The following is a 25,864-nucleotide window of genomic DNA, read 5'->3' as shown; positions in this document are numbered from 1 at the left end:
AATATATTTTATCCTTCTTTCACAGGTTTTTGTATATATATATATATATATTAGAGGTGGGCATAGATTAATTTTTTTTTATCTAGATTAATCTCACTGTGATCTTGAAATTAATCTAGATTAATCTAGATTAAAATGGTTCATTCAAATTCTGCCGAAGGCATTCAGAATATATGTGTTACCCAAATAAAATTGATAAACAGTTTATCAAGCTAGGTGGTGCATTAGAAAAGGGGCTCATTTCCTGTTTCCAAAATGCATCACAAAGTGCTTGAAAAAGCTGTAAACTAATTCCACATTGAACAAGGTGCAAACAACAGTACGCCTGTTACATGCATACTCCGTCTGCATACGTTGCATATTTTTTTACGCACCCATGTTAACGGATTCCAGTTGCGTTCCAGGAGCGTTGCGTCTGCAGCAGTGCAGCGATCGTTTACATACCGAGTAGCGAACTGCAAACGCGTCCTGTGTGAAAGCACATCGAGTCCGTGCTGCACCACATACGTAACGCACACGGACTGCATACGCACTGCAGACGGAGTATGTGTGAAACAGACGTGAGCCGTAGATGTGTGTGTGAACCAGGGGTGAGGGCCATAGCTGGGGTCCGCGGGGACCTGGTGAAGTTTAGATTTTGAAGTTTTATTTACCAGTGGGCCCTGTTTGAAATTGTTAAATTTGTATGTTCGTTTATTTTTATTTATTTATACATTATTTACACAATGTTTAAGTTTTTTTTTTTAAGTTTATAGGTGTCAAGGTACAGAAACCAAATAATTAAATGTAAAATAGCACTGGATAGTCTTCAATGTAAAAATTAAATATACAATCAAACCTACATTTATTCAGACACTACATTCATTTCTCACATTATTACAGTTGCGCTATATATATATCAAGAGCAGTTAGTGATTTTCATTTTCATTTTCTTGGATTAACATTAAAGCAGCCATTAGCTAAATTAGGTGCGGTCACTTTAAGAGACGATGAACGCATCCAATATAATACACATCCCGTTTTTTCCTCAACTGTTTACTTTCACTTAAGAAATAACTGACAGTTTTTTCGAGCATAATTTCCAAGGTGGATATTTGGACATATTTTGTATGTATTTGTCGGCACAAGAGCAAAAAGAAGCAGATTCGATGTTCTAGTGTTTTGAGACGCCTTTCTCTTCACAGAAGAGAGCTCGGTTCAGTGTCGCTGTCCGTGATACGCGGCTCTCTCTCTCTCGTGCGCACCGAACACAGCGCACGAGTAACCAGCTTCTCTGTTCAGCTTTTCCGCGTCTTGTGTTTGGATGCTTTAATGTTTAAATCGACAAGCGGTACGGCTTAAAAACATGTGAAAAAGATAAACTTTCGTGACGATGCGCAGCAGTGGCCCATCAACTGTCCTGAGCATATTTTTAGGTTGGCCTCAGCCAGTCAGTTATATAAAATATCAAGGTGAAAGTCATCAGCTTGCTTAGTACAGACCCAGCTCCCAACCCCACTTTGAGAATAGATTAACGGCGATATTGTTTTTTTTGCCTGATAAGAGTCTCACATAAACGCAGCATGCTAATGCCGATAACGGCCCACCGCTAATATATATATATATATACACACATAGTAAAAGGATCTTAGAAAGTGTTGCTTGTGATGTTCCTCAATTGTAAGTTACTTTGGATAAATGTTGTCAACTAAATGATTAAATGTAATGTATAGTTGTCAAAGCTACCAGAATGCATTTTTTTTTTTGAGTGTAGTATAATCAGTATTGATCCCCAGCAAAGTGTGGATTTTTTTCCTGTCCTAAAGCACGCTTACAAAAAATAAGTTTATTCGAGTGTTCTATTAGTATACTTCTATCAAACTAAAAAAACAGGAAAGTATGCTCTCAGTAATTTACTTTATGCACTCATCAGAAATATACTTAAAATGTCATTTAAGTATACTTGACTTATACTTACAAAAATTCTAAATATATTTGAGTTATACTCCTAGAATCTGTGTTTTCATTATTATACTGTAGAGGGCGCTAGTACACATCTTTTGCACAGAATTTCCAAAAAAACACAAGTAAAGAAGAAAAAAGAAACACCAGATACTAACACATGTAACATTATTAATGTAGTAGCCTAATTTTTTCTGTTTGACTATTGTAATCATTGATAATATAGGCTATTAAAAGTTTTAGCTAATACTTTAATATGCATCTCAAGTCAAAGGGTATTTTAGGATTAAACCGTGGTAGAATATTGAATATTTTACAGTGTTTGTCATGTTAAAATTCTTCACAATGTGTTTTTAATGCACAGGAAATTCAAATTTGTCATTATTTGTTTGCAAATTTTCACTAGGTTTTCTCAGCGCTGCTCAGGATGGACCAATCGCAGTGGATTCTGATTACTTCAGAAATTTAAAAAAAAACTATATTATTTATACATTTCCAAAACTAAATTAATATATTTATGCAAAAAAACGAATCCTTCAAATTAATAAATTAGAAAGATTATACTTGTTTCCTAATATAAACTTCTGTAATAAGAAAAAACGTCTTGAAATTTTAACCCGGGTCAATGGAGAACCGGCGCTCTGAGCCATAGAGCGCCCTCTGCTGGAATAAAGACAGTTATTGTCTCGAGCGGAAGAGCTGATTTCAGATCAGCGTCTTTGGTGACGTATTGACGTGAAGATGGCGGAAGTTCGTTCTTGATCTAAACCTGAGTCGCTCTGTACGGATTGTCTTATAAACTCTTTGAAGTCGGATCGTTTCGGCTTCACATCTCACATCTGACCCGCTGATATATTCGGGTAAGCGATGACCAGCTGATTGAGACTGTGTGCTGTAGTTTACTGTCTAATACGCGCTTATGTGTTATGTGGATTGCGTTATAGTGACACTGAGTCGTGTCGACAGCTCGCCCAATCACGTTGACTGTTTGTATCTCAAATAAATAGCTCTGTTTTGACAACGAGACTCAAAGGGAATCAAAAACATGTGCCTGAATATGTGTCGGAGCGTCATGTATGAACACATGTCGCATGTTAATTCTGTCATGTCGTTCAGCTTGAGTTTGATCTTGGCTTTGGTTTCCGCTGATTTAATGATATCAATATTTCCTAGCTAAAGGGGTTTGTGCTGAAGCTGCTCAAGTGATATCCATCAACATTTACCAAAATACCGCGGTAAAAATGGTTTATGCACCCAAAAATTAGCTACTGGAGTTTTGTTACGTGTTATTAACCACAGCTATCATCGAAAACATAATGGTATATAATGATATATACCATGATAATACTGTGGTATTGTACTGCTATGGTACATATAATGCACTTTTGTAAGTTAAGAGAGAAAAAAGTAACACAGTAACTAATTATCATGGTAATATTGTGGTATTATTTAAATTACCTCGGAATTTAATTTGAATATCATGGTGTTTTAATCAAGTCCATGACCCAGTCATTACCAAATAATATACTTAACTATACCATGGTATCACTATAGCCAAGTGTTATTTTGTAAAGACATGAAAGCTGCTTAAAAGAAAAGGAATTGCTGATTTATAGGAGTTTACACTACTAGCAATGATTATCATAACTGGTATTTTGGAGGAAACTATTACTAGTATAGAAATCTGGTGTATCTGTTTTATGTTGATCTGAATTTGTGTCGAAGAAAAGGCTGTGTAGAGTTCAGTGTTTGTCAGTTTTATGGCTGTGACTGTGTTTAATATAGTGATTTCGATCTGATGGGTTTTTTTGTTACCGTATGATTCATCAATCTCATTAAAGTGCATGTTAACTGGAGGAGACGCCAATAAAAAATTGACAGTCAGTAACAGTTTTATGAGTAATCATTACTTGTAATAACACATTTCTTATAAATTTGTAATGAAATAACTTTTCAGTTATGTAACGCAAATTACTTTTTTTTTTTCTGTTTATTCCGTGTGAGTGAAATTGAGAGTAAGATACCGAGGCACTTCCTTCAGCCTCAGGCTTATTTCAATTATTGTACTCATTTCACTTTTGGTGTGAAAGGGCCTTTGCGTTTGCGACAAACAGTGTTTGGGTAACGCATTTTAAGTAATCAAAGTTACGTATTCAGATAACTTTTTTCAAGTAAGTAGTAAGGTAGCACATTACTTCTTAATTTACAATACTATATTTTTCTAAAAAGTAACCCCAGTTACGTTGTTTTCCCACTTACTGACTGACAAGTCTCCTGTCCCCATATCGGGAGAAATCATAAGTACAGAGGCGTTGTGTTGCGCTGTGTCAATGTGCGTTAACGAATGTGCATTAATTCATCCCACTCTGAAAAAAAACCTAAAAACTGATTTAGTGTTCATAAAAATTTATTAAAATAGTGTCATGCAAACTCAGAATATGTCGCAAACCTGAAATAACAATGTTAAATAACACAAATGTATCTAATCCCATTTTATTAACAAATGTCTTTTCCGCTGACCTTTTGATAATCCAGTTGAACCAATACTAATAAGCAAAAATTACTCTAAATAAACTAACAATTGTGCTTCATTGTTTTTTGTTTTTTTGTTCCGAAGAGTGTTGAACCTTCTTCTCCTGTGTTCTACTCTACAGACGTGAATTTACTTTTACTTCAGCATGAGGTTTATTCATTACACATTTTGGTGTGACTGTGCTAATGTATTTGCTATAAATAGAACTTCTTATATTAAAGAAAATCAAGCCCTGCTCATATTTAAAATATAACGCGAAAGTAACGCAAACATAACTCATCACTTTCCATAAAAAGTAACTAAGTAACATAATCACTTACTTTTTCAGGGAGTAACGCATTATTGTAATGCATTACTTTTAAAAGTAACTTTCCCCAACACTGGCCACAAATATAACTTTTATTTTTTTTGTTATTACTTTCCGTAAAAGGTGATGCAGTTAATTACTGTTTATGGAGTAATACAATATTGTAATGCATGACTTTTAAAAGTAGCTTTCCCCAACACTGGTTTGTAGTTACTAACAATAAGTATTTAAAAGTATCATGGGATCTCTTTTGAACATGGTTATAACGTTTGATTGTAAAATTTGAGTATTGATTTGATCATACAGTAATGATACAGTATTCTTGAACATCTTAAATAATGAAAGTAATTGACAGCGATTATTGATTAATCAGATCACCTCACATTTCTGTGGACAAAACACAGTTTAGAAATAGTGAAAGATAGAGACTATATGTATTGAACAATAATCTTGCATGCTTACCCGATTAATCGAGTAAATAATCGACAGATTAAATGATTACCAAAATAAACGTATTTTGCAAATGTATATTCGGTTATATAATGCCGTCACAATCAAATATTCCAGACAGCCATGTGGTAAATAAAAGTAATATGATATTATCATTTCATACCATCACTGTACCACACTGCAGTGAATAATGAAATTAATCGACAACATTATCGATTAATCAGACCACATCACGTTACAGAAGTGAATAGCTTACATCTATGGACAAACGCACATTAAATACAACAGAAGACTGAGACTATATAAATAAAATTAGGACAGATCGCCCGATTAATCGAGTAAATAATCGACAGATTAATCGGTTACCAAAATAACTGTTTGCAGATTATTTATAGATTTGGTTATAATATTCCAGAACAGCCATGTGATAAATGAAATGAATGTATCACGGCCGCAGTATTATTCGTTAAAAGTATTGTTGAGGTTTTAAGATATTAATAGAAGTTTGTGAGTTACGTTTTGTGTTTCTAGTGTGTTCTGGGTGGATGCCAGGTGGTTAATCTTTCTGATATACTCAGTCTCCAGATATATCTCGGTTCTTTTGTGTGTGTGTGTTTTTTTTGTCCGTTTTATCGCCACAAACACTCCCTCCATCTGACAGATAGCCCCGCCCCCAAACTCACGCGATTGGTGGAGTCCGAACTTACGTTGAGTATCTCTATCAAACAGATTGACGTTGTGAAAGGGTGTTTGACTCTTCAATGATTACCTCATAGTGACTGAACATTAAACTGACAGCAGATTGTGTCGATGTTAGAGACGACGCAGAGGCTTGTGACTCGTCTTTGGTTTTCCTGTTTGGATTCTCTCTCCTGGCTGAGTGACATTTAGATTATGAAGGAACAAGTCTGTCATAATCTCTAACCTAGAAGCTTATCAGTGCCATTTGCAAAGCTTTAGCTGTTGTTTTTTTGTCTTTGTCTGTGTCGTCTGCGCTGGTCTTTCCTCAGGGCTGTTATTGTGGCCCGACACGCGATCAGCGATGAATAATTAACCCTGAGATCAGCTCGAGTGAAAGTTTATTCAGATCTTTCTCTGATCTCTCTCTCTCTCTCTCTCTAAGCGTCTCGGTTTGATTGTGACGTAACTGGAGGAGAAGTCACCGAGCACAGCGTCTGTTCTCTGGGATCTCCTTACAACAGGAAACAGAGGAACACTTTCATAGCTATGAAAGACCAATCTATTTTTGCTCTTCTCAAAAGATTTTGAAGTCGATGTGGATTGTTTTCATCTTTAACTGCTGTTTGGAATATATGGTGAGCTTGATTCGTGCTTTTCAGGTCCTCCGTCATGCTGGATTAGTCGTGTATTTGTTGGAAAAATTGCATAATTTTTTTACTGTCTCGTCACAGTCATCCAATCTGACCTAGTTTACCTGGAAACTTTTTAGCTAGGTTTTTACTGTGCATTAAATATTTCAAATCTGCTCGGCGAAAATAGAGACGATGTTTTCTCTGAATGCAAATAAATCTTAATATTATGTGTTATATAAAAATCAAAAACCAGGGCTGATAAATACTTAGCAATTGACATTATAAAATAATGTTTAAATTGGCAAGGATGTGTTGAATTGCTTTAAAAGTGACATTAAAGGTGTTTATAAAGTTACAAAAAGAATCCCATTTTAAATAAATGTTCTGTTCATCTAAATATATTCTAAAACAAAATGTTTCCACAAAAATATTAAGCAGCACAACTGTTTAAAACATTGATAATAATCAGAAATATTTCTTGAGCAGCAAATCAGCATATTTTCATTATTTCTGAAGATCATGTGACATTGAAGACTGGAGCAGTGATGCTGAAAATACAGATTTGATCACAGAAATAAATTACATTTTACAATATATTCACATAGAAAGCAGTTATTTTAAATAGTAAAAATATTAAACAATTTTACAGTTTTTACTGTATTTTTAATCAAATAAATGGGAAGCACAAGAGACTTCTTTCGAAAACATTAAAACTTTTGCTTACATGGGATCTTTCATATATATCTCGTTCGCCTGTATAAAAAGTAGTGTACAAGTTTCAACTTAGTCTAACTCTAACCACAAGTCTTAGCCTGATTTGTGTGTGTGTGTGTCTGTGTGTGTGTGTGTGAGATTCATGCCATCAGATCTTTGCTAGATTAATGTTGAACCTCAACAAGCAGAACTGTACTTTGCTTTGTTTGCCACGCAGCTAGATAATGTCTTAAGAATGCACCGATGTGTGTGTGAACATGCCTCAGTGTGTTACGTGTTGTCTGGTGTGTTTTTGTGCTTGCAGGTCTCCGTGTAGCGGTGTGTCATGGCCAGCAGTGTTGCTAAAGCAGGTCCTGCTAATGGCCTCCCAATGAAGGCGCAGCTGCAGATCATGGGTACGTTTGCATATTCATCTGATGGGACATTCTTCCTCATCCGCTGGACTTTGATGTTCTGTCTCATTAATAATCACCAGTATTGCAATTCTGATGGTGTCACGGAGCAGTAAAAGAGCCGCGGTGAACGGGTTCAGTTTCCGCTAATAAAAGAGAACAAAAGGCCAAAAAAATCATAAAGAACATCATACACATATAAACACACATTCAGCAGTGATCTAGAACTAGAGTGTTAATAGTAAGTTAATATAATAATAATACTGTTCTAATTGTATTCATATAATTAATACTACTAATTATATACTAATATATTTTTTCTGTTTAATAAAGAAAGTTTGTGAATGTCCTAATAGTTCTCTGGTATATTAAAAGTTTCTTTCTCTGTTTGTGCTTAATGGCATAACATTTATTTTGTTTGGTAGGATTTTGCAACTTAAAAAATTCACTTAAAGTGAATACAAATACAAACATTTTATTTTTTACGATTTTATTTAATCTCAGTTGTTTCAGTTGGCATTAACAGTTTGCTCTTGTGAACATAATATCTCATGTTTCATAATCGGTATGAACCAGTGTTATTTAATTTATTTATTATTTAATTTAAATTAAATACTACTCGTATTTTGAATTAACTTTAATTTTTATTTTCCATTTTGGTTACATTTTTAGTAATTTTGTTATGTGCTTTTGTCATTTTTTCTTTAATTATTTTAAATTTATTTAATTATTCATTAATTTCTGTTTTAGTTTTTATTTATTTCCAGTAATTGCTTCCACTTAAACTTATTTCATTTGCCAAGGGAACATGTCTTAATTTTCACCTAATATTTAGATTTTATTTTATTTAATTTTTTTCAATTTGCAAACATATTTTAATAGATTTAGTAACTATTATAACCCTGGTAAATTTACATTTTAAAAGCTATTACAGGTATTTTTTTTTTTCTTTATATATTAATAGTTGTTGTGGAATTAATTTTATTATTAAAAAAAACTTTTTTATTTTCTGGATGTTTTATTAAACAATTTTGTGACCCTGGAGTACAAAACCAATCTTAGGTCGCTGGGGTATATTTGTAGAAATAGTCAAAAATACGTTGTATGGGTCAAAATTATCGGTTTTTCTTTTACGCCAAAAATCATTAGGATATTAAGTAAAGATCATATTTAGTCAATTTCCTACCGTAAATATATAAAAACTTAATTTTTGATTAGTAAAAAGACTTGCTAAGAATTCATTTGGACAACTTTAAAGGTGATTTACTCAATATTTCGATTTAAATTTTTTTCAAATAGTTATATCTCGGCCAAATATTGTCTGATCCTAACAAACCATCAAGTTTCAAGTTTATGTACCATAAAACAACTTTGGTACAAGATGTACCAAAGTGATAACTGAAATGCCACTATGGGGACCAAAAATTATCATTTAAGTTTTCTCTTCATTAAGATTAAGAGATTTCGATGCCATCCAGATTTTGATATCCTTCGTACAAGCCAACAAATTGTCAAAGGTGTTACTATCAGAGCATTTAAGTGGCACTTAAATCTGGCTATCATCAGCGTAGAAGTGAAACGAGACTCCATGCTTCCTGAAAATAGATCCCAAAGGGAGCATGTACAGAGAAAAAAGTGTTGGTGCAAGTATCGATCCCTGTGGGACCCCACATGGGAGGTTAGCAGCTGGTGACATGTGGATGCTTAGTCGAAAACTGAGAGCCTCCGGTCCTTTAAATAGGAACTAAACCATCTTAAAACAGTTCCCGTCAAGCCCACATAGGACTCGATTCGAGCAATAAGAGTACTATGGTCTGTCAGCACCAATACAATACTATCAGCCTGGTCAGTTACCATATAGATATCATTTAACACCTTTAATAAAGCTGACTCAGTACTACGAAAAGTTCTGAATCCTGACTCAAATGTTTCATAGATGGAGTTTAATTGTTGAATGACTTTTGCGAGAATCTTAGAAAGAAAAGGCAAATTAGAGACATGCCTGTAGTTAGCAGGATCCGCATGGTCAAGATTTGGCTTCTTTAGAGATGGAACTACTTGTGCATGTTTGAGATCAAACCATACGTGTTTTATCATTTATTCAGCTTCCAGATGATGTATAGATCTCAGTTTTGATCAATTGACCCTTATGACTGGTTTGGTGGTCGCAATTGTGTTTAAAAAGTGAATTTTTATGCACATTATAAAAAAACAAATCTAGTTTCAATGCACTGTATTTTGAAGAAAACGTTCACAGCCTCTTCACCTGTACTTCCTCCTCACAGTACCTGCTTTTCTTCATCGATGTTTAGTGAAACGTGTTTGCAAAATCCATCAGAACCCATCATGGTGTTGCTGTGAACGTTTGTTCTTTGGGTTCGCAGTGATCTCGGCCAAACTCAAGGACAACAAGAAGAACTGGTTCGGCCCGAGTCCGTACGTGGAGGTGTGTGTGGACGGCCAGACCAAAAAGACGGAGAGATGCAACAACACACACTCGCCCAAATGGAAACAGTCGTTCACTGTGTGAGTTTCCAGGCTCTAGTAGTTCCTCAGATGCACATTGTCATTCAGCTCAATTCTCTGTTAAACTGCTTTCATCTTCTTGATGTGAAGTGATGGTTAGTGACGTCAGAACTGACTGTGGACTCAATTATTTGCGTTGTTTGCTAAGCCAAGCGGTTGAGAGTGTGTGTGTGTGTGTGTGTTTTTGTCCGTCAGGATCGTGACTCCGTTCAGCAAGCTGATCTTCCGTGTTTGGAGTTACCAGACGCTGAAGTCGGACGTTCTGCTGGGTTTGGCCACCCTCGACATCAGCGAGACGCTCAAATCAAATGACATGAAGAGTGAGTGTATTTGCTCTGCCGCTTTAACCAGAGGAACCAGATTACAAATGGAAAATTACGGCATCTACAAGAATACGAGTCTCTCTAAGTCATCATTTCTGTTGTCTACATGCTGCTTGGATGTATCATCCATTTACCATGTTTACTAGCTCTGACAGGAATTATAATATTGGACTGACTAGATGTTTGTTTTAAATATGAACTTTAAAATGTTACAATAAAAAAAATTCAAAATGTTTATAATTTATATAATTACATAATATAAGTGATTAAATGATATGTAATTTATTTAATATAAATAGAAGAATGTATGTGTATGTGTTTATATTTTAAATATGAATTTAAATTGTTATAATAATAAAAAAAAATTATATAATTGCATAATATAATTGATTAAATTATATGTAATTTAATATAAATCTAATAATATATGTGTACATGTTTGTTTTAAATATGAATTTAAATAGTTCTAACAAAAATGTCAAATATTTATAATTTATATTATTGTATAAGTAATTAAATTATATATCCAATTTATTATATAAATCTAATAATATAATAAATATATAATTGAGTTACTTTTAATATAGTAGTTTTATAGAATTTTCTGCATTTACTGTTTTCACATAACATGTTAAAGTTATCATGTTTACCAGCTACAACAGAAGTTAGAATGTAAGACAGACAAGGTTTTTTAAATATTATGCTATTTTGATATTATATTACAAATTATAAATTGTATTGTATAATATAATTGTGTAATTTTTATAAGTTCAATATATAGATATGTTAATAAAAATAAAAAGTCTAAAAACAAACTTTAAAAAAAAGAATATTATACTATAAAATATACATTTAAATAATTGTTAAATATAAATTGTTATATATAATTGATGTTATATTTTATTAAACAAATCTGAAAATAATGTATACAATATAATTGTATTTATTTGTTGAATATGAATGCATTATTATATTATATAAAATACATTTTAAATAATGGATTAAAAAAAATCAATAATTTAAATGTAAAAATATAAATAGGATTTTTTTAATAAAATATTTTTTCCTCATTGACTCTGTTTCCAGCAGTCGAGTGCCATGTGTTGTTTGTAGTTTCTGACTCTCTTCTCTTTGGTTCAGTCTGTGAGGTGGTGAAGACCCTGCAGCTGTGCGCAGACAGAGATCAGGCTGAGACCATCGGAGATCTCTCTGTGTGTTTGGACGGTCTGCAGGTCGATCCTGAAATGTTCCAGTCAGCCGAGGCCCTCAACCAGAGTCAGTCGCTCCAGTCATTTCAATAACAACGCTACTTTCATATTTTACACTAAAATGAGCACTAATGGATAATGACATTGTTTTCCAGATACTTTAAACGGGGCATCTGAGCTTGATGACGACTCCAGCAGAAGGTATCTACATATTTGCTATTAAATAACTATCAAAGGGAAAGTGCAAATGAAAGTTTATTTTATGGTTATTGGAGCTATATGTGCATTTTGGAATATTGCATACAAATGGAAACGCCAAGATGTGCATATATTCTAAAAATGCACCGAAAAAAAACGCATGTGCACAGTTGAGTTGGATACATTTTTTTTATCCGATAAGAAAAAATGCACATAGACTACGATGGAAACACATTTAAGGAATATATTCCTCCATGCACATTAAAAAAAGTAATGTGACTTTGCGCTAACTTGATGTCGTTCACAGCATCTGTGTTGAAATGCCTGAGAAAAGACTGTCATTAAAGCATATCTGTATTAATTTTCTCTGAAAGCAGTGACTGCATTTATTGTGTTACGTCTGCTCTCTCTGAGGCGCAGGTAATTTATTATAGTTTTCTCAGAGATATTTAATGCCAGTTTGTCAGGATGTGACAGTTTTGTTCCTTTTGACTCGTTGGATGCTTTATTCGCAAATGTTTTATGCGATATTCCAGTTTTGTGCATATGTTAAATTTGCATCTTTGGATGGAAACACTGCTTGTGCCAACATTCGTTTGATTTTAACAAAAAAAATGAAGTGAGGCTGTGATTGGTGGAGGAATGTCACATGACTCATGCATGGTTTTGAGCCGAACATCTCCACCTGATGTCTTGTCTCTTTCTCTGGAGAAGCAGAGATCCGTCTCCATCGGTCACAGACGGTCAGGAGCAGCCGTCGGCTCCTAATGGACGTGTGAACGGCATGGACTCTCCTTCAGCATCATCCAGAGGGTCACGACCCCAGAGACCCCCGCGACCCTCGCGACCTCCGCCGCCGACCCCACGCAGACCCACGTCCTCCCCAGGTCAGACACGATCAGTTAAAGCATTTAGTTGTTTAATACTCTACTTTTTCATATTGAAACATGTTGGATCAACACACAAAGTCAGGGAAAAAAAAAAAAATATATATATTATCAGGGCTTATTTATTTTTAAATCAGCATTAGCAGATAATGAATCTTTTATGGTCTATTAACAGAAGTATATAATTTAAATGTTTTGAAATTAATTATTGCATTAATTTTTAATTAATTATTGCAATAATTGTTGGTAAATATTATATCAAATAAGTGTTTGTTTAATTTTCTGATTGTATTACTGTACATCATGTATACCCACTACTGCTTCTGAAAGAAGTCTCACCGAGGCTGCATTTATTTGATAAAAAAAATACAGTAAAAACTGTAAAATTGTAAAACATTTTAGCAACTTAAAACAGCTGTTTTCTATGTGAATATCGGTTAAAATTTAATTTATTTCTGTGATCAAAGCTGAATTTTCAGCATCATTTTTTTCAGCATCATACTTGTTTTCAGTGTCCTTCAGAAATCATTCTAATGTGATGATTTGCCACTCAAGAGACATTTTTAATTCAGTTCACCGATTCATAGAATGTTCAAAAGAACATCATTCATTTATAATAGAAATTGATGCAAACAGAATAAAAACTATAATTTTTTTTGTATTAAAGTATGCATGTTTTTGTCTATTTGCTCTGCATTTTTATTGGTTGTTGAAATAAAATGAGTGAAATTAGAAAATGGTGGTGAATGTTTCCCTCTCTTTGCAGCTTCCTCCACCGGCTCGTTTCCTGATGGCAGCGATTCGTCCCGTTCAGACACTCCGGTTCGGAATCCCACCAGAGGCGGAGCTCCAGACTATAGCCCCGCCCCCACCGTGGAGCAGCCTGGCAGGACGTCCCTCAGCATAGTCCCCGCCCCCAGCAGGATTCCCAGCATGGTCAACCCCTGTCCGCTGCCGCAAGGGTACGTCAGTAAACAGAAGCGCCGGTTCCTCCTTACATCACTTCCCCAATTTACAAATTGTTTGTCAACAGAAAATACATGCTTTTTTTTCCTAACATTTAAAGACACAGTACGTAATATTTTCTTTTAATGAAAGATCAGTGCCAATATGTTTCGCTCACTAACTGTAGTGTGTGTGTGTGTGTGTGTGTGTGTGTGTAGTTGGGAGCAGCGGGTCGATCAGAACGGCCGTGTGTATTATGTTGACCATGTGGAAAAGATAACCGCGTGGGAGAGACCAGAGCCTCTGCCGACGGGGTAAGAAACCCTCCTCTGTCACTGAATTACTGGACACACCCTTAGAAGAATGTACGATGCATACTTGTAATACATTTAAACTGTAACACAGACACTGTAATAGTTCAGGAAGGTTTTATGTTCTAACACAAGATCTCATTTATTGGAGAGTTGCTCTTTCACACATTTTAACTTTTCAGAAATATATAGTAAAGAAAACAACTGCTAAATGATTTAAGAACATGTCCAGATCATATTTCAACACAGAAGAAGTGATATTTTGCAGCTTATTTGTTTTAGGACCACCTTTTCTGCGCTGTGAATAGAGATGTGCACTAGTACTAGATTACTGACAAAACAGTATATGACTGATTAGTTTGTGTGCTACCTGAATATCATTTCTACTGATCATCCTGTACTTAGGCTGGTTTTTCAATGGAAGGTTATTTTTGCTGTGGAACAAAAGATACAGGTTGTTGCAGTGGTTTACCTCACAATTGTAACTTTTGATAAATATTGTGACTTTTTGTCTTGCATATGCAAGTTTATATTTCACAATCCGAACATGCATTTTTAGAAATGTAAGTTTAGGTCTTTCAATTCAAATTTTTTTCCCCCTCACAGTTCTGATTTTGTTTTTCACAATTCTTGACGTTTTTTTCGTGCCTTTTCTTTTGCAATTGCAATCTCACAGTTTGGACTTATCAGAAACGTGAGTTTAGATCTCACAATTTTAACAATTTTAAACGTCTTTCTCGCAATTCTGAATTTAAATCTTGTGTTTATTTATTTTTGTTAAATTAATTAAATTAGTTTTTCACCATTTTTAAATTTTTCTCGCAATTGCAAATTTATATTGCACAATTCTGACTTTTTTCTATCAATTTTGAATTTAAAACTTGTATTTTATTTCATTTATTTTTGCAATTGCGAGTTGCTCTCAATCGCACAATTTAGACTTCTCAGAAAAATGTGAGTATGGATCTAACAATTCTGACTATTTTTCATAATTAAAATTGTTTTTCTCTTATTTGCAAATTTATGTCGCGCAGTTCTGATTTTAAATCTTGCATTTTTTTGCAATTGCAAGTTTCTCACAATCGCACAATTTAGACTTCTCAGAAATGTGAATGTAGATCTCGCAATTCCGATTTTTTTTCTTGCGTGATTTTAACGTCTTCTCACAATTCCGTTTTTTTTTTCTTGCGATTACGAGTTTGTCTCGCAATCCTGAGTTTATATCTAGCAGTTAAGAAGATTTTAGAATTTGCACTCAGTTTCCATTACCTTTTTTTATTGTTGTTGTTTTAATGCCACATTTCTTAGAAGGTATTATAAATACTATTCAGAATAGTTTAAAATGTTGAAATCAGACTTCTCAAACGGGCTTCTCTCTTGTAGCTGGGAGCGGCGTGTGGACCCGATGGGTCGGGTGTATTTTGTGGACCACATAAGCAGAACCACCACGTGGCAGCGCCCCACGATGGAGACGGTGCGAAACTACGAGCAATGGCAGCACCAGCGCAGTCAGCTGCAGGGAGCCATGCAGCAGTTCAACCAAAGATTCATCATCGGGGTCAGGAAACTAAACACATGCATCTGTCTTCATATTTTAACACATACACACAGTTAGCCATGATGTTCTCCTGTTGCTGCAGGATCAGATTTCAGCCGCCCAGAATAAGGAGTTTGACCCGCTGGGACCTCTGCCACACGGATGGGGTGAGAGAGAGAGAGACAAACTTTCCTTTCATTGCATGCTCTAGAACTGTACCCTCTTCTGTAATATGCTGGACTAGCAGCTACTTTATATTGTTCTGGTAACCTTGTTATCTGCACCTGCGAAGCAGCACTAAAATTAGCCGGTGCATTCTTCAATGTCCCACTTTAAGAAATGAGAAGCGCTTGCACCATGCTAGTGAAAATAGCTCAAATGTTAAAAATAGCTCTGAGAGAGAGATTGCAAAGGCTTAATCACATCTCGTCTCCATTATTCTTACTTTCCTCCTGGTGTCTCCTTCTGTCTCGCTCTCAGAGAAGAGAACGGACTCTAATGGCAGAGTTTACTTCGTTCATCACACGACCAGAACGACGCAGTGGGAGGATCCGCGCACACAAGGGTCAGAGCCTCCGTCTGTTTTTCCTTTAAATGCATATCTACAGAGACTTTTACATGAATCGGTTGTGCTTAAGAAAGACCAGTTTTGGAGAAGTTTTTCTTTACATCTTCAGTCTAACGAATGCACGTTTTTTAGTACTGAGGCGCAATACAGTGTTGATTCAAATGAGTAATTATTGCCCAGCTCCTCGAGTGATGCTCATGGCTCGGTCTCTGTGTTGTGCAGTTTGCTGAATGAGAAACCCCTCCCCGAAGGATGGGAGATGAGGTTTACGGTCGATGGCACCCCTTACTTCGTAGATCACACCCGGAGAACCACCACTTACATCGACCCCCGGACTGGGAAATCCTCTCTGTAAGTGCAAACACGCACCCGGACGGGTCTAGATAATGCAGTTCTGCATGGATTTCCAGCACTGCATTATAATATCAGCAGCAGTACATGAACACGTTATCATGTCGGCAGTAGAGCAGTGTTTATGGTTGCATTATGATGTCAGCATCCGTTCAGTATCACACTGATGTTATCAGCAGTGCAGCATTCACAGTTGCATTATGATGTCAGCAGCAGCGCAGCTTTCTTTTCTTATGTTTTTGAAATGATAATGTATAAATCACCTTGACACTGTTCCGAGGAATCTCTTGTTTTGCTCAGTTTGGTTCAGCTTACAGACGCACGGTGATCTCGTTCATCTTCACATGCATAACAGGAAAAACAGGTTTCAGGAGTGAAACCGCATTCGATTATAACCTTCGGTGATGACTCTGCTCGGAGAATGCAAACACGCCTCTCTCAGAATGTGTGTATTAATCCACATCAAGTGTTTTGAAGACACAAAGCCATCCTCGACGTCAGAGGAATGTGAGACGTGCTGCTGATGTCAGAATAGTCTCGACAAACAAACTAACACTGCGTGTTACCCGTCACGAGCGTCAGATTAAATTGACTTTTTTTAGGGTGTTTTCACCATCAGCTGTTCTGAGCGCAGTTAAGAAGTAATCAGTAATGATTAGCATGCACAGCCGTTTAAGTGATTGATGAACGATATTATTAGATTTAGTCCTGAACCAAACATGATGCAGATTTACGTTATACTGTGTTTGCATTATAAACCGTTTCACACTTTCCTTCCCTCCAGTGAGAACGGCCCTCAGATCACATACGTACGAGACTTCAAAGCCAAAGTGCAATACTTCAGATTCTGGTGTCAGGTGAGGATTCATGCTCCAGTTGTGTTTTTATGGATGGAGAAATTATAAAGCGTTAAAGAACGAACATCAGAAGTTCATCAGAACAATATTAAAGGAATAGTTCCCCCTAAAAAGATGTATTCGCTTTTAATGGATGCTCTGCAGTGAATGGGTGCCGTCAGAATGAGGGTCCAAACAGCTGTGATGTTTTTATCAGCTTTCATTCTGACGGCACCCATTCACTGTTGTGAGCAAGTGATGCAATGCTACATTTCTCCAAATCTGATGAAGAAACAAACTCACTCATGTACATCTTTTATGACCTTAAGCAAAAGTTTTCAAAATGGATATTATGAAATCTTCAGTTATTGTTTTGAATTTTTCGTTACAGCAATTAGCAGTGCCACAGCACATAAAGATCACCGTCAGCCGCAAAACGCTGTTTGAAGACTCGTTCCAGCAGGTAACCCATGACTGATGTAAAACTGTGGTGTTTTTCTGCTAGTAGCTGCAGCATTTAACAGCCAGATAAGAGACTTGTCTTTGAACGCCTCTGACGTCCTCGCGGTCCGGAGTCTCTGAAGATATGAAATGACGTTGTTCGGGTGTCTCTCTGCAGATCATGAGCTTCAACGCTCAGGATCTCCGGCGCAGGCTGTGGATCATCTTCCCCGGGGAGGAGGGGCTTGACTATGGAGGCGTGGCCAGGCAAGCTTCAGATTTCTCTCTTTCTGGAGAATAAAGAGCAGATCAAAACTGTCTAGAGCAGCGCTGCACGATATATCAACATATGCATTACTGCCATTGTCAAACTGAAGGCAAATTGATTAAATAAATGTGCTCTGAAACCATCAGCACACACTTTTATTGCTGGCAATCTTTCAAGATAAAAGCACATTTGTTTAAAGTCCAGAAAAATTTAAGTATTGTAACATTAGCATTGTAATTTTATTAAATGCTTTAATTGTTTTTTATTTTTGAAAATTAATATAGTAACAATATTACAATATATTTCTTATTTTGTTGAATAAAATATTTAATAATAATCACAGTAAAATCACAGAAACACTGTGAATGTGCCCCATGAATACTCAAGTGGAGAATTTTTTTATTTTTATTTTTTCAATTTTAGTTTTATTTTTTTTTTTTAGTTAAACCAAACAAATAATAAAAAAAAATGTATAAGCTTTTATTTTATTTTATTTGAATTAACATTCATTTTAAGTAATAATAAAGTCTGTATTTATGGTTTTAATTGTTTTAGTTACCTATAATTATCCTAAACAACAGAGTTTAAATATTAACAGTTTAAATATATATATATATATATATATATATATATATATATATATATATATATATATATATATATATATATAAAATATATATATATATGTGTGTGTGTGTGTGTGTGTGTGTTGTATTTTTTAATAGTGTCTCATTATACTAACACTGAAGTTCTCTTTATGGCTACTGAAAGAGGTTTGATTCGGTTCCTATAAAGAGTTAACTCAAATGTAAACACTCAAATGAAAGATCATTCAAGTTATCGAGGCGTCTCCTGCTCTGATGCAGTGATTTATAGTTGTTTAGTAGTGACTTGTGTCCAGTGTGATGCTGTCAAATAAAGCGTGTGTTGTGTTTTGTGCAGGGAGTGGTTCTTCCTGTTGTCTCACGAGGTGTTGAACCCCATGTACTGTCTGTTTGAATACGCTGGCAAAGACAACTACTGCCTCCAGATAAACCCCGCCTCCTACATCAACCCCGACCACCTCAAATACTTCCGCTTCATTGGACGCTTCATCGCCATGGTAATGCTGCCTTGCCATATTTGGTCAATGTCAGATTGTGTTTTAAGCTCCTGTTTCTTAACTGGATTCGGACATTCAGGAACATTATAATGTTTAGCATTTATTCTGTGTGCTTCCTGCAGGCCTTGTTTCATGGGAAGTTCATTGATACGGGCTTCTCGCTGCCGTTCTACAAGCGCATCCTGAACAAGCCCTTGGCTCTGAAAGACCTGGAGTCCATCGACCCAGAGTTTTACAACTCGCTCATCTGGATCAAGTCAGTTTACAGCTTTACTGAGCGCATTAATATTCATTACAAATAAGTGGAATGCATTCAAGTCTTACAGAAGTGTATGTGGTACCATGGTACTGTAATATATACCATAAGGCACTTTAAAGAATACCATGGTACTTTTTGGGTACTTGTTTTAAAAATAAAAAAGATATAAAATACTAAGTAATATTCATGACATTTTGTAATACATTATACGAAATATATATACGTAAAAAAAAAAAATATATATATATTAATATAATGTTATGTTAATCATATGTTAATATATGATAAATAAAAATAACATTTAAATATATAGATTTATGTATATCAGTTTTTTCATTCTATTGAAATTAATGCATGAATAAATAAATATTTATGCATGTATGTATTTTGTTTGTATGTATTTATCTATAAAATGTTACATAATAAAAATAAACATAAATTCTAACTTATTAATACTCCTAAATATGTAAATAAAGTCCTCTTTAAATTTCAGAGTAAAGTTGCATTGATTACTTAAATATAATGTGTCTAGGCCTCTAAATATATACGTATCTAATAAATAGCTAATTATTATTTTGTTAATTATTTTTAACAGTGGTTAAAAAAAGCTATATTTAATTACTCTTTAAAATAAATGGTGACTTTGGTCAATAAAATTTTTTATTATTATTTTTATATCATATTATTATTTTAATTATTGTAACCGTTAATAAAGTTTCTAAAATGTTTTAAATGCATGTAAAAAATATATATATATATTCCTTTTTTTATGTTTGCCTTATGTGATCATGATCACCTCAAATGATTGTTTCTGAATCTTTTTCTCTGTTATAAGCTGAGTTAGTATCATGAATTCTGGAGTCGTTTGGAGTGATTATAAACCCTCGCGTCTGATTGATTTCAGTCGTGAATGTCTCTCTAACCATCTGTGTGTGTTGTGTCAGGGATAATAACATCGAGGAGTGCGGGCTGGAGATGTTCTTCTCGGTGGATAAGGAGATCCTGGGTGAGGTGTCGACTCACGAGCTGAAGCCGGACGGAGGGAACATCCAGGTCACAGAGGAGAACAAAGAGGAGTACATCAGGTGCCCGTCTCAAGTCTCATAATGAAACACTCTGGATGCTAAATAAAGCCAGAGCCCTCGCTCACACACACAAAGACCTCTAGATGCTTTAGTTTTGGTCATGCAAACGATTATATTCATTTAACTCGTCAAAGTCCAGTTAGTGATGATATTATAAGGAAGAAGCTCAGTCTGCTTTTTGATTTCCCTCGTTTCAGACCCGTCATTCTCGTGAACTTCTTATCTAGCCAACAATTTAAGGCCACGTTAAACAGTAAACAGCAAATAAATGCTGCCTCCAAGACCTAATGTTGAAATTTTATGTTAATGTTTATGTTAACAGTTACATTAATTTAAATTTTATGCATTTATTTAAAACTTTAATTTTAAAAATGTAAATTACATTTACAATTACATATTAATTACATTTATATATTATACATTTTATTATATAATACAATTTTGTATGTGCATTTTCATTATATATACATTTATATTACTCATATACATTTTTCATATAAAAAAATAAAATGTAATATTTTAAATTAATATAAATTATATTCATGTGTGTGTGTGTGTGTGCATATATATATATATATATATATATATATATATATATATATTTATTTATTTATTTATTTATTTATTTATTTATTTATTATAATGCACGCACACACACACATAGAAAAATGTTGCATTAACTTGCATGTAATGTATTTATTGCAAGAACATTTTATTGATATTTATAATTATTATCATAATATAAATGTATATTATATTTGAATTTTATTTAAAATGTTGCACAACTTTGCATTATATTATAGATGTTGTTTCATTGAACCAAAATGCTAAAAAAAAGATATTATCTTAAATGCGTGTAAAAAGATGAACAAAATGCTAGTTGTTTTTAACTGCTAGCTGTTGTGTTGTGTTAGCTTCCCATAAAGTGCATTTACACCAGGTTCTGTATTGATGATCTCTTAGACGCTAGCTTCCTCAGGTGATGTTGAGTGTGTGTTGGTTGTAAATGTCCTGTTGTGTGTGTGTGTGTGTGTGTGTGTGTGTTCAGGCTGGTGGCCGAGTGGCGTCTGTCTCGTGGTGTCGAGGAACAGACTCAAGCTTTCTTCGAAGGATTTAATGAGGTTCTTCCACAGCAGTACCTGCAGTATTTCGATGCCAAAGAGCTGGAGGTGAGAGACGCTGCTTTAAAATCCATTAAATCCCATGCACAGAGCTGCCTAAAATAAACATATGTGCCCTTGAGTCTGAATATCATTGCACAACATAACAAATACAGTGGCTTTCTTATATATTTGGGATGCATGTGCAAATACATTTAAATAGTGTTGCATCTGTTCTGTAAATAACCGTGTGTGTGTGTGTGTGTGTGTGTGTGTGTGTGTGTGTGTGTGTGTGTGTCATAGGTGATGCTGTGTGGAATGCAAGAAATAGATCTGAACGACTGGCAGAGAAACACCATTTACAGACATTACACCTCCACCAGTAAACAGATCCTGTGGTTCTGGCAGGTAATGACGCGACGCAGTAATCGTTTTACATGAGTAATTATTCAGATTGCACCAAGACACTGTCTGTTTTCTGTGTAGTTTATTAAAGAGATGGACAATGAGAAGCGCATGAGACTGCTGCAGTTCGTCAGTGGTACCTGTCGTCTGCCTGTAGGAGGCTTCGCAGACCTGATGGGTGAGGTTTTTTAGTTTTATTGATTATAATCATATGAAACCACATTCACTATGCATGTATCTTGCACAGTGTGTTGTGTTCTAGCATTAAGAGAGTGTGACGTTTCTCCTGTGTTCGTTTCAGGGAGTAACGGACCGCAGAAGTTCTGCATCGAGAAGGTTGGGAAGGAGAACTGGCTTCCCCGCAGTCACACATGGTACATCATCTCACTTCATACATGCAAACATTATCTTTATGTGTGTATGTGTCAGAGGAGGCGTGTTTAAAATATTAGTCCAATGGTTGCACCTTTTCTACGGTCTAAATAATGTTTTAATGATTTAGCAAATAGATTAATCAAAAGGCAAAAACATTTTTAATGTAGAAAGCATAAATAAAATATAGTACAGTGTGTGTGTTTGTGTATATATTACATGCATATGTTTATAGTGTATATATATTACATGCATATGTTTATAACACACAAGTATGTGCGTATTATAAGTAACACATTTATGTGAGCTTGAAGTTATTATTATTTTATTATAATAATAATACTATTTCAATCTATTGTTTAAATATTTATATAAATAATATCATGATTGTTTATAGTGTTTTATTATTGTTTATAATAACTAGATTTTTTATTAATTAAATTTTTTGTGTAATTATTTGTTGTTTACTGAATTAATCACGTTTTGTAAGTGAGTAAATAATGATTCATTATTTGATTAGTAGTACACAAATTTAGTCATATTTTTAATTTGAGGTTAATAATGTTATTTAGTTGTTAAATAATCTTAATTTATAAATAATTGTTAAATATCTAATATTTATTTTGAAATTCATGATAAATAATTCATTGCTGTTATGTGACACTCTTAGAGCTTTATATACTGTAATTATTTAGTATCCATTGTTGTATACTGCATATAATAATCATCCTAATCAATAATATTCATGTGTAATACAGCAGCAGAACATATACATTTACATTCATGCATTAGCAGATGCTAAAAGCGACTTACATTGCATTCATGCTAACGGTTTTCTCCTAACTTGTGTTCCATGGGATTCGAACCCACAACCTTGCGCTTGCTAACACAATGCGCTAACACTTGAGCTACAGGAACACTACACATACAGTATTCGTAGAAGACCGTGTGGATATTAAACCTGTAAAGTCTCTTGTTTTTCAGTTTTAATCGTCTTGATCTGCCGCCGTACCGCAGTTACGAGCAGATGAAGGAGAAGCTGATGTTTGCTATCGAGGAGACTGAGGGATTCGGACAGGAGTGAGACGCTCTCTCTCTCTCTCTCTCTCACACACACACACACACACACACACACACACAGAAGACATCCAGATCTCATGCACACTAGTTTTCCTGTGAGGACAGACCGATGATCTGACACACAGGTGAATGACTGTCGATTGGTGTTAATGTCTGTGTCCCCGTGAGACGAGGAGGCTTTATGCAAGCGTGTCAGAGACGAGACGCTGACGTTTCTACATCTGATTAATCCAGCGAGAGCCGTTCTGAATGACTCCAGAAGATCGCATTGATTCACCAGAGCTCTGTGAATGTGTTTTTATGTCCACAAACCCTTCGACGGGTCTCCTTGTGCCTTTTTCCCCTCACTGTCATCCAAACAAACTTATTAAAGTTATTAAAGTGTAGCACTCGACAGCAGCCTGATCAAACTCTTCATCCAAACTGTCAACAAATGGCCAGCTTCATCCCAAAAACATTTAGAAATTGTATTTTATTTTATTTTTTTAAATAAAAGGACACTTAAGGTATTTTGCATTGTGACTTGAAAACATGTTCATGATAATTAAACACATTTTTACGAATTCTCATTAGTATGATGTGGAAAAACGTATTTTCCACATGTTTCCTGAACTGGAAAGTGAAAAAAAAACAGTGTACATATGTAATAATAAACATTTATACATATACAAATGATATACTAATTATAAACATTTTACCAAACTAATACATTTAATAGTTAAAAAACAACATTTTTCCACATTATGCTAATATAAGTAAAAAAAAAAGTAAAATGTTCTGTTTATATATATATATATATATATATATATATATATATATATATATATATATATATAAAACATGAATTTTGAGGTGAAACATGGCTTGGACATTTCTAAAATGATGCAAATGAGTCTAAAATTTTGCGTGATTTCAGGATATCCTTATTCTTAATCTCCTGTGTTTCATATTTCACGCTCTGGTTCACATTAGTAAATTATTTCTCTGAAATGAACTGAAACGGTGTGGTTTTCAGTCGCGGCGCTGGCCTTGAATCCCTGAAGCGATGATGTTGGTTTATTTGGGCCTGAGTTTGGGAGCGTGCAGTATTGATCACAGGTGCCGCTCTAGTTCTATAGGGCGGCTGCTTTAAACACAGGTCTTCTGGAAGCTCTTGGGCGTTTCACATCATAGTTTATTTCATTTCTCATGAATTTATTTGAAGTGAATCTGGTCTAAACCACTGGAGGAGCCCAAAGCCCTGCTATAAAGCGTACAGCTGTGATTCAGCGCATTGCATTATGGGTAATAATATCAAGACTCATGTGGACGACTGTTTTAGGGTGTCAGGGAGGATCTTTTAGATAAAAAAAAAAAAAAAGCAACATCAAATATTTATTTAAACAGCTGTTTTTATCCAACTCCCCCATTCTGAATGAGAATTTAACCAGTGAAATCCTCAGGATGATGGTTTAAATGTGATATGGCTCTCTCTCTCTCTCTTTTCTGACTAATCCATGTAAACCAAACCACTTTGACTCTGTATATGAACTGAATCCTGTACATGGTGTGAATACCCTCCTCTGTCTTCAGATTATCAGATGATTTTAGTATTAAAGTAGAAGCGGCTGCTTTCACGGTCGCTTCAGAGTTTATTTACTAGCGTTGATTTGTATGTATAGTCCAATGTGAAAAGATGTTCAGCAGTTGAATAAAAAAATGTCTATGGGAAATTGTGTTTGTTTATGTTTTTTTGAGACCTTCATGATATTTGTAATGCAGAACAATGATAATTGGCATCGAGTCCACATGAGATGAAGCACAGGTGAACTAAACTGAATGCAGGAGTGTCCAGACATTTTATTGCAAAAGTTTAACTTCTGTTTATAACTTGATAAAAAACACAATGCTTATTGCATAGAACTTCACAAAACATGGACAAAAAATATATATAAAGAAAAACTAAAATGAGAAATTACTGGGCTACTAACTGAAAAACAATATGTGTCAAGGTGTCAAAATACACCTTAAGTTTTTATTTATTTTATCTTTAAACATGATTATAATAGTTTTTTATTATTATTTTATATTTCTTTTTAACCTTGTTTTTATTTCAGTATTAGTAAATGTATTAATTAAACAGAAATATTAAAATAAAAATGTTGCTTTGTCAACTGAAAAACTTTATTTATTTTTTTGGTTTATCAGGTGCTTTAATAATATAACTGTGTAAACAAACTAGTGAACTATATATATATATATATATATATATATATATAAAACAACCTATACCAAAATAACTATTTTATTAACACCGAACATGAGCTTGCTAAATATTGTGAAATAAAACTTTAGATGTAACGCTGTTCTGTGGCTTTTCCAGTGATGTGTCTCTCTCCCTCCGGACCGCCATGATCCGCTGCTCGAGGCTGT

The 25,864-nt window shown here is 34.6% G+C and overlaps 1 protein-coding gene across 4 annotated transcripts; it reads left to right on the top strand.

The window, feature by feature from the left end:
- The first annotated feature begins 2,662 nt into the window (after positions 1-2,662).
- On the top strand, positions 2,663-25,164 carry LOC128011617 (E3 ubiquitin-protein ligase Itchy). Of its 4 annotated transcripts, none has more exons than XM_052594245.1 (24): positions 2,663-2,801; positions 7,563-7,653; positions 10,035-10,176; positions 10,372-10,496; positions 11,640-11,774; positions 11,863-11,908; positions 12,623-12,792; positions 13,559-13,754; positions 13,956-14,051; positions 15,432-15,606; positions 15,689-15,752; positions 16,066-16,150; positions 16,376-16,504; positions 17,289-17,361; positions 17,732-17,803; positions 17,960-18,048; positions 18,992-19,151; positions 19,274-19,407; positions 20,355-20,495; positions 21,544-21,664; positions 21,899-22,003; positions 22,082-22,178; positions 22,302-22,374; positions 23,357-25,164. In XM_052594245.1, exons 2-24 carry the CDS (start codon positions 7,584-7,586, stop codon positions 23,454-23,456), a joined length of 2,598 nt encoding a protein of 865 aa, XP_052450205.1. In that variant the 5' UTR covers positions 2,663-2,801; positions 7,563-7,583; the 3' UTR covers positions 23,457-25,164. The 4 variants fall into 4 exon arrangements, with proteins under 4 accessions (XP_052450205.1, XP_052450204.1, XP_052450202.1 ...); XM_052594244.1 differs by having other exon boundaries at positions 12,620-12,792; XM_052594242.1 differs by having other exon boundaries at positions 12,617-12,792.
- The last annotated feature ends 700 nt before the right edge of the window (positions 25,165-25,864 follow it).

Source organism: Carassius gibelio, chromosome B23 (genome assembly GCF_023724105.1).
Source record: "Carassius gibelio isolate Cgi1373 ecotype wild population from Czech Republic chromosome B23, carGib1.2-hapl.c, whole genome shotgun sequence".
Lineage (NCBI taxonomy): Eukaryota > Metazoa > Chordata > Actinopteri > Cypriniformes > Cyprinidae > Carassius > Carassius gibelio.
This window is presented reverse-complemented; position numbering and strand designations above follow the sequence as displayed.

Coding starts and splice junctions, on each gene's coding strand:
- LOC128011617 (XM_052594242.1), top strand. CDS start 7,584: ATGGCCAGCAGTGTTGCTAAAGCAGGTCCTGCTAATGGCCTCCCAATG. Junction 15,607..15,688: donor ACCAAAGATTCATCATCGGG/GTCAGGAAACTA, acceptor CTGTTGCTGCAG/GATCAGATTTCAGCCGCCCA. Junction 20,496..21,543: donor AACAAAGAGGAGTACATCAG/GTGCCCGTCTCA, acceptor GTGTGTGTTCAG/GCTGGTGGCCGAGTGGCGTC.